Source organism: Schistocerca gregaria, chromosome X (assembly GCF_023897955.1).
Source record: "Schistocerca gregaria isolate iqSchGreg1 chromosome X, iqSchGreg1.2, whole genome shotgun sequence".
Lineage (NCBI taxonomy): Eukaryota > Metazoa > Arthropoda > Insecta > Orthoptera > Acrididae > Schistocerca > Schistocerca gregaria.
Window position 1 is genome coordinate 56255493 of NC_064931.1, and position 17713 is coordinate 56273205.

Consider the following 17713-nt stretch of genomic DNA (forward strand, 5'->3'; position numbering starts at 1 on the left):
TGCTACATCATGAATGAACACCGTGCTGATAGTGGGAAAATGTAGAACTTCTCTTCTGATCATTGAATACTGAAATTGTAAATTGAATTATTGAACATGATTAAAATTGAAGTGGAATTAAGTACTTAGGTAATTGATAGGTTAGATGCACGATGTGGGTGTTACTTTAGTTAGCATATTTACGGAAGACTATGTCCAGCGCGTGTATGGAGGTGGCAGCCTAGGGTGTGTGATGTAAGTGGTCGGACGCCGCAGCACCGTGTCCGGTTATAGCACGTGTGCGTGAGAGAGAGAGAGAGAGAGAGAGAGAGAGAGAGAGAGAGCAGACGATCTTGTGTCATCATCCCACGTCGCGGTGGCGTCCTCTGGTGGGCACGATATGAACTAAGCCACTTGAGCTCTGGAACTCGTGGTGGATACATCAGGCGTAGCCATCTTGAATAACGGTACTTACAACATGATCTGATGTCAGGAGAACGCCCTCTGTTGCCACCGATATGAACTAAGCCAGTTGGGGTCTGGAGCCCACGGTGAACGCATTGGGTGCAGCTATATTGAATAATGTTACTTTGATCATGATCTGATGTCACGGTGGTGCTCTCTGGTTGCGACGATATAAACTAAGCCAGCACCAACCCAGACTCAGTGGCGAACACATAAGCTTGAAACTGGTTAAATAATAAAGACAAATGCATTTTTCCCGCCACTTTTCTTGGTGTGATGCATTATCATGTTGGGATTTGAGCTTCCCGTCATTTCCTGGGGTGTGGGTGGGGGTTAGGTTAGTGGAGGTAGCACAATTGACTTTCTTCCCGCCAAAATGCAAACTTTGCACCAAAATCCGCCATCTTGGATGATGTCACGGTGGCGCTCTCGGCTGGCGACTATAGCAACTAAGCCAGTTAGGCTCTAGAGCTCATGGCGAATACACATGTTTGAAATTGGTTACATAATAAAGACAAGTCCATTTTTCCCGCCATTTTCCTAGGTGTGACGCATTATCATAGTGGGATATGAACTTCCCGCCATTTTTCTGGGGGAGGGGGGGCGTGACACTTTCCCGCCAAAATTTAAACTTCCCACCAAAATCCGCCATCTTGGCTGACGTCATCACCACCATCTTGGATAACGGTACTTTGGGGTACAATCGGTGTTGTTCCAATATTAGTGCAGGGTCATAGATGGTGACACACCAGTAACATGAAGGTCTGGGGAGGGGGGGGGGGGAAGGGAGGAGTAGGATAATACTCTGTATTCACGTGCTGATTGATGTAGCGCTCTGCACGACATAGTTCGTCGCAGTCTAACTCAGAAATTGGCCCTTTAACAGCCTTTGATGCATTTCTAATTTCTATTCAGGCGTGCAAGCCCCAGACTTGATGTGCTTATATACCAATGTTTACACGTTCCGTTTCACTGGTAGATAAACTGTATGTAAAACCGAAAAGCATGGGTACACTTGAAGCCTTCTTCTCCACTGTATCTGCACTCTGTGCCTGCACTAGCACAGGGATGTTCTTCTGTGATGGGTCTAATTTTGGTGACCAGTACTGTCCTCCATCTAGCAGTTGTTTAGGACCGCTATTAGCACTCGACGTGTTGGGAGCAGCTCGATTTTCCTCATCACACAAATCGATGAGTGGGACCGACAGCAACAACTCCTTGTCGTGCTCTAACAAGTGGGCTATTTGCGCTACAGGATCCCACGTGGTCGCTACAGATTGAGACTTGCTGGAGGTTGTTGCTGCTGAAGGTCCAGAGGTCGGTACAGGTCTCGACAAGATGGCAGCTGAGGTTGCTACAGTGCTGGACACAGCGGAGATCGGCATGTTGGCGCTCGACCCTGCGGGCATGGACGCGTTAAGGCTACTGCTGAACAAAGCTGAGGAAGCATTAAATATGGACCAATATGTGAAAACAACCAATAATAATAGTAATAATAATACTAATAATAATAATGCTAACCATAGACAAAGATATGATAGGGAGTACTTACTTTTCTGTTTCTTCCTGTTCTGCAGGGCTGTGTTGGATTGCGACTACTGTTGAGGCCTGTTGGTTCTTCTTCTTCTGCTGGTGCTGCTGGCTGACTGAGTGAGACTGAGGCCCCAGAGCTGCTGAGCCAGTCCTATACTCCCTCCAATGACATTACCAGATACTGCCATTTTACTGGCTGAAGTGTAACACATGACTGGATTAACAGCTCCTATTAGTTCCTCACATTTTCTCCCAGACCACCATCTTGGATTACATCATGGGAGGGACGACAGCTTCCTCTGGTGGCTGTACTGTGTACTAGGTCAGTTGGATTCCAGACCTCATAGTGAACACAGTGGATGGAGCTAATGCCTATGACAAGTTGTTTAAATAAAGACTGCATGAAAAATAAAGACTTAAATCCATCCTATCCAGCAACCAAGCTCAGGCTGAGTCCTTTTCTCACCAATTCCAAGGAAGAGGTGGTGGTTGAATGACTTAGATTAGTGGACGTAGCAAATGTTCAAATGTGTGTGAATTTCTAAGGGACCAAACTGCTAAGATCATCAGTCCCTAGACTTACACACTACTTAAACTAACTTATGCTAAGAACAACATGAACACCCATGCCTGAGTGAGAACTCGAACCTCCGGCAGGAGGGGTGTGGAGGTAGCCTAAGTGACCTATTTTCGCACCACTTTCTTAGGTTAGTGGAGGTAGCTCAAGTGCCCTTTTCTTTCCCACTAAAATTTGAACTTTCCTCAATTTTATGGGGGAGGGGAGGGGGTTAGGTTAGTGGAGGTAGCCCAATTGACCTATATTCTCACCAAAATTTGAATTTCCTGCCATAATGTCATTGCGATGTTGCCATACCTATCGCCACTATTTTGGATCAGCCATCGTGAATAAATTTGGCAATAATGGAAAGTTGGGGCACATCGGCCTTGTTCCACTACTAATGCTACCTATTGCAGTAAATGACAGAAGCAACCTATTGGTGATGTGCTGCTTCTCTGTGACAATACGAGGCTGCATACATAGATATTCTTCTGGGAGTAATTTTATTCAGAAAAATCAGTACTTGTGTCATTATATTCTCTGTCAGTAAATGTACGCGTAGGCTTCTGCCTCGAGAAAAAATTAACGTTTTGTTTTTATCTGTTTACCTAAATATGTTTTGGTGCTGCTACACCATTTTCAGTGCGTTTCTTTTTATTTTCTGTAAAATTTAGTAGGATTGTGTCACAATACATTATTATGGTCATCAGATTCACAAAACTGTTTCAACAAAAAAGTATACTGTACCGTAACAGCACATTTGGTTCTGCATGTTTCTGTCTCCCTTGCACATTACATATGGTATTTTTACACAGCAATATAAAAATAAATACATAATCAGGAACATCGAAACTCGTGCCCACAAAATGAACCTGAACGAGAAGTATACATCCCTCAGGTTTCATCGGCTTGACTGATAAGTACTGTGTTCAGCTGAGTTGTCATTTCCATTTTATGCACTAGGTTTTCTCGGAGTGATTGGTTAATGGTGTACCTAGAGGTGTTTACCTAAGTGGATATTTCCATTTTATGTGCATACAATGGAAAGAACAACTCTGCTGATAACCCATAAATAAACCATTAAGACATACACATGACATTAAACTAATAGTACTCACCCACGTATAAAAAGAAAGCTGCTCAAAGGGTAGGCAACATTGTCAGAAAACAATTACTGAAAATGTCCTGAAGAACTAAGTACTTAATACTAAAAAAGTATTACAACAGATATTAATACAGAAAAAAACAACGTATTTAGTATTTATCAGCTGATATGCAAAAACTTTGAGTCCATTTATACTGGACAGACTTGTAGGAATTTAGATATTAGACCCACAAGGTATGCAAGGGTACTAAAAAGTAACAGCTGTCACTCCACATTTGCAGAATAGCCCGCGCACATGGACATCAGGCTAAAGAACATGAACATCATTACAAAAAGTCGTACTAGAAGGACAGTAAATACTAAGTGTGTGCAGAACTCTGTAGTGGAACTCAGTTCTTTTTTCTGAAACAGCTGTCGGAAGATATAAAATCAAAAAACACAAAGGAAAAGCACAAACTTTCTCAGCCACCCTCCTCTCCACCCCCTCTCCCCCCCCCCCCCCTCTCTCTCTCTCTCTCTCTCTCACACACACACACACATCTCAAAGAATAGTGTCAAAAGACATTTCTAAATGTTCGCCCAGAACACACAGAACAAGATGGCGTAGCAGATGAATGTCTAATAAACACTGAAACAATGCGTTTTGGGAATGTAATTTATAGATGTGGGATAACAAATGTGAAAACCACTAAAACTAACGACAAAAGTAAGTTAAAAGTAACAATTGAAAACATTTTATGACACGGATTTTTGAATAACATCTTAAGTAACACGATTCTTAGTCAACAAATACTAAAACAAACAAAAAGGTGATTACATTTTGTTAAATTTGTGGTTTGGCAGACGTAGTAACAAGCAAATAGCGTTAGTTAGTTAAATAAGGAAGAAAGTGAAATGATGGCTCAAACACCACTAGTTGCATTGCAGGTATAGATTTTAGTTTTATGGAAAGTACTGCAATGCAAACAATACTTATTAGCAGCAGAAAACCAATTGTGCAAAAATACTACCTTTTTATCCAACAGTACTGGTATTTAACAGTCAAATTAAGATAACCCCCTGACGATAGTCTAACATAATCGAAACACGTGTGAATAATGAGAGAACAAGAGATTGCGTTTTGTTCAAGGCAGAATCCTCAAAGGATATTTATCGCTTACAGCAACCTTTAATGGGATAAAAATCAATGAAATTTGCTTGACGCCTCTCGAAAACCATCCTTAGAAACACCACGTTCCGTTATGTAGCTTCTCCGTATCTGGATCCCCAAAGGAGGTTTTAGGAGGGATATAAGTCACTTGTAAAGCAGGGGTAAAGCAGTGCCTGTGCATCTCGTATTCTTGCATTGAACGGATTAAGAAATTCCCACTTTGGTGTAAAAATGTTCTTCTGTTGAAATAATCTATCCAAAAATAAATTACTGCCTTTTTTATTTTACCTGTCACTAAAATATTGTTCAAAATTTAAGTCTGAAAGATGTCTCATTAAAATGAATCTTTCTAAAATGAATCTTTGTAGTGCTATAAAACTTCGTGAAAAATTAAAACTGTGTATCGGACCCGGCTTCGAAGAAAAATCGTCGGTAAAGTTTTAATGTGTCAATTTATAAACAGTGCAACACTCCATTGTAGAAAGAAAGACTCATTCTGAGAATAAACATTAATATTTCTTTCTTTCATAAATACGTTCTTTCTCCCAGGGGTACTACGATGCCTGTCGTTTGTGCTCAGAGGCCATACTTGGATCATCCTAGCGACTGGTAGAGAAGGTTGAGAAGACCAGCCTTGCGCATGGAGTTTCAACGAACCTCACAATTTGCAGCATTGTCCGCAGAAGTGATCGTGGCCCCTTCATTCTGACTGTACCAGAAAATTTGAAGGTTATGTGACAAGCTTTTCTCCCACTTCCTAGACTTGCGTCATGGGGTTGAGAACCGTGGGGTCCCTCTAAAGGTGTTAGATGTGCACTACACATCAGAGGCTCCTACACAGGTGGGTGACTAGGGTGACTAAGTGCGAGGTGCACAAAAGGTTTTTTTTTAGATTAGATGACTCTCCATCCAGTCCTGATAACAACAGCTGTAGGATGCTCCGAAGTATCAGATCCAAAGGAATGTCCCTACTGGCGAGAGTATTGACGTCCTACCTGTTAACTGCCGAAATATTCGCAACAAAGTGCCAGAGTTTGAAGTGCTCCTGAAAAGCAATGAAGCTCACATAACACTGGATACTGAAAGCTGGTTAAACCTAAAATTGATAGCAGTGAGATTTTTGGGGAAAATTTAAGCAAACATCAAAATTATAAGTTAATGGGAAATAGTGGTGGTGTATTTGCCGCAGTGGACAAGATATTCAAACCAACGGAAACTAAAACTGAAGCTGCAAGCGAGACTGTTTGTGCAAGACTCAATATCACAGGTGGTCATAAAATGATAATTAGATCCTTCTGTCGACCGCCAGGCTCATCTGCTGTTGCAACGGAAAACGTTAGAGAAAACCTTAGTTTGCTTGTACTTAGGTTCATCAGTCATGCCGAATCATTGGTGGAACTTAATCATCCAACAATCAACTGGGAAAATTACAGTGTTGTTGGTAGTAGGAGTGACAAGACATCCTACGAAACATTGCTCACTGCCTTCTCTGCAAAGTGCCTAGACCAGATGGTTCGGAACCCCACTCATAATGAAATATTATTAGATCTAATGGCAACAAATAGACTTGACCTCTTTTAGGATGTCCACATCGAAGGTGGTCGCAGTGACCACAACACGGTTGTGGCAACAGTAATTATCAAAGTCGAAATGGCAAATAAAACAAGTAGAAAGACATGTATGTTCCATGAACTAGATAAAAAAGCAATAGCGTCGCATCTCAGTGACGAACTCGAACCTTTTAGCGCAGGAGAGAAGCACGTAGAGGTGCTACAGTTCAAGTTTAAAAGAATAGTTGAGTACGTACTGGATAGATATGTACCCCGTAGAACAGTTCATAATGGGAGGGACTCTCCATGGTCTACAGCCACTGCAAAGAAACCTCTAAAGAAAAGAGATTACCGCAGACTAGTTATAAAACAAAGCATAGGGTTGTGGATAAAGAGATGCTGAATGAAACGCATTTTGCTATAAAGACAGCATTGCTTCAGGGCTTCAGTAACTACCATGGCAGAATTTTGTCGAATAATATTTCACAAAACCGAAAGAAAGTCCGGTCGTATGTGGAGGTTATTCCTGGCACCAAAATTAGTGTCAATCACTCGCGAATGAGAGAGAAACTGAAATTGAGGGTAGCTCCTTCATGTTCCTTTACAAAGGAAAACCCAGATGAAGTGCCCTAAATTAATCCTGGTACCATTGAAACACAGTAAAATAAGTATTTGTGTCACTGGTATTGATAAACTGCTGAAATCATTAAAACTGAACGAAGCTCCAGGCAAGTTAACTCCGGCTAAGTTAGGCCCCCTTTCAACTATAATCTATAGTAGATCCCTCGAACAGAAGGGTGGTAGAAATGATCCATAAAACTACCGTCCAATAGCCTTGAAATAGATTTATTGTAGAATTTTGGAACATACTCTGAGCCCAAAGATAATGAGACATCTCAAATAGGAAGACCTCCTCCATGCCAACCAGCATGGAAAGCATGATTAATGTGAAGCCCAACCCGCGCTTTTCTTACGTGACATACTAAAAACTTTCGATCAAGGCAGTCAGGTAGACTAGGTATGCCGCAGAGAAGTATGCAGGGAACCTTGCGGTTCATGTTGTATATCAATTTTTGCAGATGATAGAGTTATTTATAATGAAGCACTGTTTGAAAGGAGCTACATGAATATTCAGTCACATCTTGATAAGATTTCAATGTGGTGCACAGATTGGCAACTTGCTTTAAATGTTCAGAAATATAAAATTGTGAACTTCCCAAAACAAAACAAAAAACGTAGTATGCTGGGACTATAGTATAATTGCGGCACGGTTGGAATAAGTCAACCCACACAAATACCTGGATGTAACACTTAGTAGGAATATGAAATGGAATGATCACATACGCTCATTCGGTGGTAATGAAGGCGGTATCCTTCGGTTTAATGACACAATACTGAGGAAATACAATCAATCTACAAAGGAAATTGTTTACAAATCACTCCTGCAATCCATGCTAGTGTCACAGACATGGTGAAGAAACTCAACCGACAGACTCCTGAAGATATATGGAAACTATCCTGAGAAAGCCTACGTATGAAGTTTCAAGGAACGGCTTTAAATGATGACTGTAGCAATATACTAGTCCCTAAGTATCTCTCCCATAGGCATCGTGTGAAAAGGATTGGGTTGAATGCAGCACACACGGGGGCATTTAGTCAATCATTCTTCCCACGGTCATATGTGAATGAAACAGGAAAAAACACTATTAACTTGCATAGTGGAACGTACCCTCTGCCACACACTTCACACTGGTTTGCAGAGTATAAACGTAGATGTAGACACTGTAACGGGACATTCTCTTCTAGCATTACTTTTCCTCAACAGAAGTAGTCGATACCAATAATATTTGTCGAATTTTGGATAGGTCAGTATTATCTCAGCCGTTTTTCTGAAAAATTTCATTTAGTTTCATACACAATATGTTACATTTCAAGCTAAAATTTATGAATAGGAATTATTATTTTGGATGTTATAATCGATAAATACTAGTTCTGAATGCACTGTTAAAATTATATGAGTATTTTTTTAGAAACATTTGAAATTACGAATTATTTGGCACACTTAAATTTTCTGTTATTAATTAAGCAAGCTAGTACTGTTTATTACGTTCATTTCTAGATTCATTTATGAAATAATAATCGAAACTAATAGAAATTCATTTGTGAAGAAAAATTGTAAACTCTTTGGAATATTGTTATTACCGTAGAGTGAGAAAGCTTCTGATGTCGACGGACGTATTTTTGTATTTTCGGCGAACAATGTAATTTGGACTTTGTTAATGTGAAAATTCAAAAGACTGTGTGATATGCTAATATGTGACAAAATAATGTTAGATAAATTTAACGACGAGGACCTAAAATGTGAGAATTTCAGCTTCAAGAATGAGACCCCTAAACTGGAGCCAATTCTGCAAGAAAAGATAAGTAAACCAAGTAGTTTATGGTAATCTTACTCTTCTGGAATCTTCAGTAAAGACTTTGCACATTGTGAACAATAGCTGTAGCTAGGAAGGAAGGGACAGATTACAACACAAAGCAACTCTGGTTGACCGGTGAGTCCGTATCTACTGTGACCTGTGCCCTGTGTTCTGATTTGTGTCTTCTTTTACTCAAGTAGTGTGACAGTTTTGGAGCCATTCAAAGAAAGTCTACGGTCAGTAGAGCGTAAATACCCTGACAATGCAGTACTAGTTGGAGGCGACTTTAACCTACCGAGTATAGACTGGGATGTCTGTCGACACAATGCAATATATTTTTGAACACGTTTCCTGAAAACTGTCTTGAGCAGCTAGCTCGGCAGCCCACACGCAGTGGAACTATCATAGACCATGTAGCTACAAATAGGCCAGACCTTATCGACAATGTCAGTATAGAAAAGGGGTTTAGCATCATGATGTCATTACAGCAAATATGATTGCGTAAATTAATAAATCAGTCAAGAAGGCTAGGGGAGTGTTTCTACTAGATAGAGCAGGTACGTAGTTGTTAGCATCTCACTTAAACAGTGAATTAACATCACTTAGTTCTAGTAAGATGGATGTAGAGGAATTATGGGCAGAGCTTAAGCAGATTCTAAATCATGGTCTGGAGAGTCATGTGCCTAGTAAGTTGATAAAGGATGGAAAAGATCCACCATCATTTAATAACAAAATTTCGAAGATGCTTAGGAAGCAGGGGCTGTCGCACTCTCGGTTAGAAAGAGAACGCGCAAATGACAATGGAAGGTTAGTAGCGATTCGTGCATCTGTGAAAAGATCTAAGCGCGAAGCACACAACTCCCATCGCCACACCTTAGCAAAAGATCTGGCAGAGGACCCGATAAAATTCTGGTCCTATATAAAATCGCTAAGCAGGTCTGATGCTTCCATTCAGTCCCTTATTGATCTGTCTGGTGTGGCAGTTGGAGACAGAAAAACGAAACCCGAAGTTTAAAATTTCACATTCAAGTGGTCGTTCACACAGGAGAATCATGCAAGCAGGTCACCGTCTGACCGTCGGGCAGACTTCGGTATGGACGATATAGTAATAAGAAAGCGGGCCGTTGTGGCCGAGCGGTTCTAGGCGCTTTAGTCCGGAACCTCGCTGCTGCTACGGTCGCAGGGTCGAATCCTGCGTCGGCCATGGATGTGTGTGATGTCCTTAGGTTTAAGTAGTTCTGAGTATAGGGGACTGGTGACCTCAGATGTTAAGTCTCATAGTTCTTAGAATCATTTGAACCATTATTTGAGTAATAAGCATCCCTGACGTAGAGAAAAAACTGAAATATTTGAAAACAAATAAATCACCAGGTCCAGATGGAATCCCAGTTCGATTTTACAAAGAGTACTCTGCGGTATTGACCCCTTACCTAGCCTGCATTAATCGTGAATCTCTCGCGCAGCACAAAGTCCCAGGCGGCTGGAGAAAGGCACAGGTGACTCCAGTATATAAGAAGAGTTAAAGAATGGACACCCAAAATTACAGACGAATATTCCTAACTTCAGTTTACTGCAAAATCGTTGAACATATTCTCAGTTCGAAGATCGTAAATTTTCTTGAGACTGAGAGTCTTATGTACACGAATCAGCATGGTTATAGAAAGCATTGCTCGTTCAAAACTCAGCTTGCCCTTTTCTCGCATGATACACTGTGCACAATGGGTGAAGGGCAGCAGGCAGATTCCATATTTCTAGATTTACGGAAAGCATTTGACACGGCGCCATATCGTAGACTGTTAACGAAGGTACGAGCATACGGAATAAGTTGACAGATATGTGAGTGGCTCGACAGAACCCAGCATGTTGCCTTCAACGGGTAGTGTACATCAGAGACACCGGTATCCTAAAGACCGCCCCAGGAAGTGTGACAGGAGCGGTGTAGTTCTCTACATAGAAGACGACTTAGATAAGATTTCTAGTTGATGTGATGAATGGGAGCTATCTCTAAATGTGAAAAAATATAAGTTAATGCGGATGAGTAGGAAGAACAAATTTGTAATGCTCGCTTGACACAGTCAAGTCGTTTTAATACACTAGACACTCTAGCAGTACTCAAGAATAGGTCGCACCAGCGTCCTACATGTGGTATCCTTTACAGGTGAACCACTCTATCCTAAAATTCTCCCAATAAACCGAAGTCGACCATTCGCCTTCCCTACCACAGTTCAAAGTTGCGCCCAGATATTTACTCGGCTTGACTGTATCAAGCAGTACACTGCTAATGCTGTATCGGAACATAAACGTTTGTTTCTCCTACTCATACACATTTACTTACATTTTTCCAGATTTAGGGCTAGCTCCCATTCATCACACTAAATGCAAATTTTGTCTAAGTCGTCTTGTATCTTCCTACAGTCACTCAAATTCGACATCTTACCGTACACCACAGTATCATCGGCAAGCAACCGTGTATTGCTGCCCACCCTGTCCACCAAATCGTTTATGTATATAAATTTCCGGAAAGCATTTGATACGATGCCCCATTGCAGGCTGTTAATGAAGGTACGAGGATATGGAATAAGTTCAGAGATAAATAATAGAACCCAGTATGTTGTCCCCGACGGCGAGCGTTCATTAGAGACAAGGGCATCGTCAGGAGTGCCCCAGTGAAGTGTGCTAGGACCGCTGTTGTTCTCTGCTAACATAAATGATTTTGGGGACACGGTGGACAGCAATCTGCGGTTGTTTGCTGATGATGCCGTAGTGTACGTACGATAAGGTGTCGAAGTTGAGTGACTGTAAGAAGATACAAGACGACTTAGACAAAATTTCCAATTGGTTTGATGAATGGGAGCTAGCCCTAAATGTGGAAAAATGTAAGTTAATGCGGATGAGTACGAAAAACAAACGTTTAATGCTCCAATACAGCGTTAGCAGTGTACTGCTTGATACAGTTAAGTCGTTCAAATATCTGGGCGTAACTTTGAACTGTGGTAGGGAAGGCGAATGGTCGACTTTGGTTTATTGGGAGAATTTTAGGATAGAGTGGTTCACCTGTAAAGGAGACCACATATAGCACGCTGGTGTGACCTATTATTGAGTGCTGCTTCAGTCTTTGGGATCCGTTCTAGGTCGAGTTGAAGGAAAACTTCAAAGCGATTCAGAGGTGGGCTGCTTTATTTGTTGCCGCCATGTTAGTTCAAATAGCTCTAAGCACTAAGGGACATAACATCTGAGGTCATCAGTCCCCTAGACTTAGAACTACTTAAACCTAACTAATCTAAGGATTCGAACCTGCGACCGTAGCAGCAGTACGATTCCGCCCGGCCACACCGGCCGGCCTTACTGGCTGGTTAGAACAACACGTAAGAGTTACGGAGATGATCCGGAAATTCAAATGGAAATCGCTGGGGAGAGGGCAACGCTGTTTTCGAGAAACACTAATGAGAAAATTTAGAGAAATGGCAACTGAAGATGACTACTACACGATTCTACTGCTGCTGCCAACATACATTGCGCGTAAGGCCCACGAAGATAAGATAAGACAAATTAGGGCTCATACGAAGGCATGTAGATAGTCGTTTTTCTCTCGCTCTATTTTTGAGTGGAACAGGAAGTGAAATGACTAGTATGGTACAGGGTACCATCCGCCACGCACCTGAGGTGGCTTGCGAAGTATGTATGAAGATATACATTTCTTTTCTCCTCAGTTTGGATTCAGTGTTTCTTTATTGGTTATTCGATGAACCATCTAATTTTCACCATTATTCTGTAGAACCACATTTTAAAAGCTGTTACACTCTTCTTGTCTGAACTGTTTACCATCCTTGTTTCTAGTTCGTCCAAGGCTACACACCGGACCAATATCTTCAGAAAAGGCTTCCTAACAAATGGTTCAAATGGTTCTGAGCACTATGGGACTTAACATCTGAGGTCATCAGTCCCTTGAACGTAGAACTACTTAAACCTAACTAACCTAGGGACATCACACACATCCATGCCCGAGGCAGGATTCGAACCTGCGACCGTAGCGGTAGCGCGATTCCAGACTGAAGCGCCTAGAACCGCTCGGCCACAGCGACCGACTGAAGACATGGTCGACCGCAGCAGAAGCATCTGTGCTGACATTCCTGCAGATACGCTTCTCTCTTGTGTACGGTCATTTGAAAAGCGAATCACTAAGTATACTGACGCTGGCGGTTCTACGTTTAAACACTTACTCTAATTCCGAAAGTAGTGTAGCGTTTGCGTCGAACCATGGCGACAATACCATGTCAAGTAGTCCCCTGTTCGATACGTCGGAGAAATACAACGTTGCGGATGGGGTTTCCAGTTATAAGGTATGAAATACTGGTCTGTCCGAACTCCACAGCATGGAGATGGGGTCCCTCGTGCCTTCGGATATTCATGGGCCATTGAGTAGTATGTCGTAAATTACGGTCGTGTACCTTTCTGTTCCTCCGTTTACAGCGCCATCTGCAGCGAAACGAAGAAAATGCTTCAGATAAAACGTATGTTGATTTTGCCATAGGATCGTAATCTGTAATAAAAAACGATGGTTCCCATTGAAGATCAAAAGTTCCCACCCCCGTCCCCCCACAACCAAAGCATGAGTTGAGGTGGAGGTTCAAGTGTTGTACCATTGGATTCCCGCCTCCGACGCAAACAAATTGGAAACATAACTTTTTTCATTTGATGTGTAGTTTTCGAGATATTTCAAAGTCTCCAATTAAAATGAACACCTTGTATATTACCTAGACAAATGTATCTCCGAAATCTCATTACTCTATATCAATTACTTTTGGTGTTGCGATTTTTGTCCGTCAGTGTATGTTTTGTAGTTACTTCTGACAGGCGACAAGTTTAATGTGTGTAACCGAGGGACGTGACAGACGACAACTGAAATTCACAGGTAGCAATAACAACTGTTTGTTTATTAACTAAGCAACAGAACTCAAAAAATGGTTCAAATGGCTCTGAGCACTATGGGACTCAACTGCTGTGGTCATCAGTCCCCTAGAACTTAAAACTACTTAAACCTAACTAACCTAAGGACGTCACACACATCCGTTCCAGAGGCAGGATTCGAACCTGCGACCGTACCAGTCGCACGGAACTGAACTCAACACACAGTTTTTGAGGATGAGTATCCACATTATTAGGTTACACGTTGAGAAGTAAGTCCCTAACGTGGCCTGGAAGGTGCGCACGGTGACGAGGTTCATGTACAGCGTAGCTTCTGGTGAGGAGAACGGGTGTTTGCACAAGATAAACGATACGGTCCAACGAGGCAGTGGGCTCGGGCACTATTGAGACGGAATTCCAGCGCAGCTCTGACATCTCGAGGACAGCTCAGACGCAGTTTTCAGCTCAGCGTGGCGCTCGAGAGAGGCTGACGAAATTTCAGCGAGCGGTCGAAGGCAGGTTTTCACGGCGTTTGCGAAGACGACTGTTTGATGGGCTGCAGATGCGGACAGCGTCGAGCATGGAGAGTGCACTGGGCGCATATTGACCAGGAGGCGGCCTAAATACCCGAGAACGGATAGATACTGGCGCAGCGTTCAGAGGATGCGATTTAGCGTAGAAAAGTGATGATCGCGATTGCAGCACTGTTTACTTAGACCTACGCTCTGCAAATCGGCGATGTGGCACTCCCCGATTCCTTGGAGGCTGTGTGAGTGTTTGTTGAAAACAGCCTACCGAGTTTTGTTTATGTCTGCTGTTTACATGCGGTCTCCTGTGGTACTGGTACTAACGGGCCAGGACTGCGACTGCACACGTTACATGTCTGTAAGAGTGGTGGCCACGTTGGAAGGTAGCGGCCAGGGTGTTCAATATGAGGTAATTTACTTTTAACTTATTATTACTCTTCGTGAGTATTTCTCACATCTCCAAACATAAATGATACAACCAGTGTTTAAAAAACTGTTGTTATAGTACATATACCGTCTATGAAATAGTGTATGCTACAGCATTATTGAGGAAGATCAGTTTTACAAAATACCCTTAGATACGTCATCGATATCTCTAACTCGACTATTTTAACGTGTGACTATTCATGCACTAACTTTACAGCAGTGCTACACAGTATCGAACTAAGAAGTAACATCGGGTATAACGACCAGTCGACATCGAGATCATAAGGGATGGAGCACAAGCTCGGATTGTGTCAGAGATCGCGAAGGAAATTTGCCGGGCACTTTCAAAGGAGCCGTCCCGGAATTTGCATCGAACAGTTTAGAGAAATCAGGGAAAACCTAAATCTGGATGCCCGGGAGCGGATTTGAACTACCGTCCTCCCAAATACGAGTCCACAGTGCTAACCATGGCACCACCTCCCTCGGTTCGAATGAAGATGCTTATGGGGCATCTGAATACATAATCGGCGTATTGTCTTTCTTTGACGTCCATTTCCATCCGAAAAGATATACGGGGGGGATTTTGTTACAGACGTTTCTGTATTGTTAGTATACAATAAATATCTACATCTACATCCACATGGATACTCTGCGCGTTACTTTTAAGTGCCTGGCAGAAGGTTCATCGAACCACGTGCACAATTATCTGTTATTCCATTCTCGTAGAGCTCGCGGAAGAACGAACATCTATATATTTCCGTGCGGGATCTGATTTTCCTTATTTTGTTATGGTGATCGTTTCTTCCTATGTAGGACGGCGTCAACAAAATATTTTCGCGTTCGAAGGAGAAAGTTGGTGATTGAAACTTCACGACAAGATTCCGCTGCAACGAAAAACGCCTTTGTTTTAATTATGTCCACCCTAAACCCAGTATCATTTCAGTGACACTCTCTCCCCTATTTCGCGATAGTACAAAACGTGCTGTCCTTCTTTCAACTTTTTTGATGTACTCCGTCATACCTATCTGGTAAGGTTGTCACAGCGCGAAGCAGTATTCTTAAAGAGGACAGAAAAGCGTAGTGTAAGCAGTCTCCTTCGTCGATCAGTTACATTTTCTAAGTGTCCCGTCAATAAAACGCAGTCTTTCGTTAGCCTTCCTCACAACATATTCTGTGTGTTCCTTCCAGTTTAAGTTGTTCGTAATTGTAATTCCTAGATATTTGATTGAATTAACGGCCTTTAGATTTGACTGATTTATAGTGTAACCGAAGTTTAACGAATTCCTTTTAGGACTCATGTGGATGACCTTACACTTTTCGTTATTGACGGCCAATTACCAATTTTTACAATATATAGATATCTTTTCTAAATGGTTTTGCAATTTTTTTTATCCTCTGATGACGTTACTAGTCGATAAACGACAGCGTCATCTGCAAACAACCTGAAAGAGCTGCTCTGATTGTCTCCCAAATCGCTTATATAGGCAAAGGGCCTATATCACTACCTTGGGGAACGCCAGAAATCACTTCTGTTTTACTCGATGACTTTCCATCAATTACTACGAACTGTGACCTCTCTGACAGGAAATCACGAATCCAATCACATAGCTGAGACGATATTCCATAAGCACGCAATTTCACTACAAGGAGTTTGTGTGGTACAGTGTCAAAAACCTTTCGGAAATCGATAAATACAGAATCAATTGGAAACCCTGGTCAATAGCACTCAAAATTCCATGCGAATATAGAACTGGTTGTCTTTCACAAGAACGATGTTTTCTAAATCCGTATTGATTATGTGTCAATAGACCGTTTTGTTTTTTCGAGATAGTTCATAATGTTCGAATACAATATATGTTGCAAAATCCTGCTGCATATCGACGTTAATGATATGGGGCCTGTAATTTACTGGATTACTCCTGCTACCTTTCTCGCAGATTGGTATGACATGTGCAACTTTCCGGTCTTTAGGTACTGATCTTTCGTCTAGCGGACGGTTGTATACCATTGTTAAGCACGGAGCTATTGTATCGGCATGCTCTGAAGGGAACCTAGTTGGTATTCAATCTGGATCGGAAGACTTGCTTTTGTTAAATGACTTAAACTGCATCAGTATTCCGAGGATATCTACTTCTACGTTACTCATGTTGGCAGCTGTTCTCGATTCGAATCCTGGAATATTTATTTCGTCTTCTTTGGTGAAGGAATTTCGGGGGCTATGTTTAGTAACTCTGCTTTGGCAGCACTGTCTTCGATAGTATCACCATTCCTCCACATACGCACAGAATCTCTTGGGATTTTCTGCTAGGTTTCGAGACAAAGTTTCCTTGCAGAAACTGTTATAAGCGTCTCGCGTTGAAGTTGGCGCTAAATTTCGAGCTTCTGTAAAAGATGCTCTGGCAATCAGGTTTGTATGTTCCAACGTACCTCCTGGAGTGTCGACGCCCGGGACGCAGGGCTGGCACCGGGCGGGCGAGGCGCAGAGCAGGAGGCAGGGGGCCGCCACCAGCAACCAGGCCCGCGCCATCACTGGCGCCGCATGCTGCGGATCAAAAATGGTTCAAATGGCTCTCACCACTATGGGACTTAACATCTGAGGAACTTAGAACTACTTAAACCTATGGACATCACACACATCCGTGCCCGAGACAGGATTCGGACCTGCGACCGTAGCGGTCGTGCAGTTCCTGACTGAAGCGCCTAGAACCGCTCGGCCACTTCAGCCGGCGAAAGCGAATCCAGTTCGATGGATTTCCTCCGCAGCACTATTAACGACATACACTGACAAGGGGACGGTCCAATCTGACATTTCGAAACCTGCTCTGAATTTTTTTTACACAGAAAGAATATTCTGAAAGAAACACTGTGTCAGAATTTTAGCTTCTCAGACACACTGCAAATATTTTTATACCGTGTTGAAAACTTCCAAATCTGTAGTTCTCTAGGCGGTTGGAGAAATATACACCTCTACAGTATCTGCAGCGTGCAGCTCACGAGCAACACAGCAGACGCATAGCCTCAGTTGAAGGTGGATCGGTAAACAGATGACATTGCGCAGCATTGTCGTAATTTGTAAAGAAATTTCAGTTTCCGTTGA

The 17713-nt window shown here is 42.2% G+C and overlaps 1 protein-coding gene across 2 annotated transcripts in view; it reads right to left on the bottom strand.

Moving 5' to 3' along the window:
• Window positions 1-17713, bottom strand: part of LOC126299280 (cytokine receptor-like) — a 431253-nt gene that overhangs the window by 277050 nt on the left and 136490 nt on the right. For both annotated transcript variants that reach the window (XM_049991064.1, XM_049991063.1), the window contains one exon: window positions 17044-17158. In XM_049991064.1, coding sequence (XP_049847021.1) covers window positions 17044-17143 — 100 coding nt within the window. In that variant the 5' untranslated portion in view covers window positions 17144-17158. The remainder of the gene's footprint in view (window positions 1-17043; window positions 17159-17713) is intronic.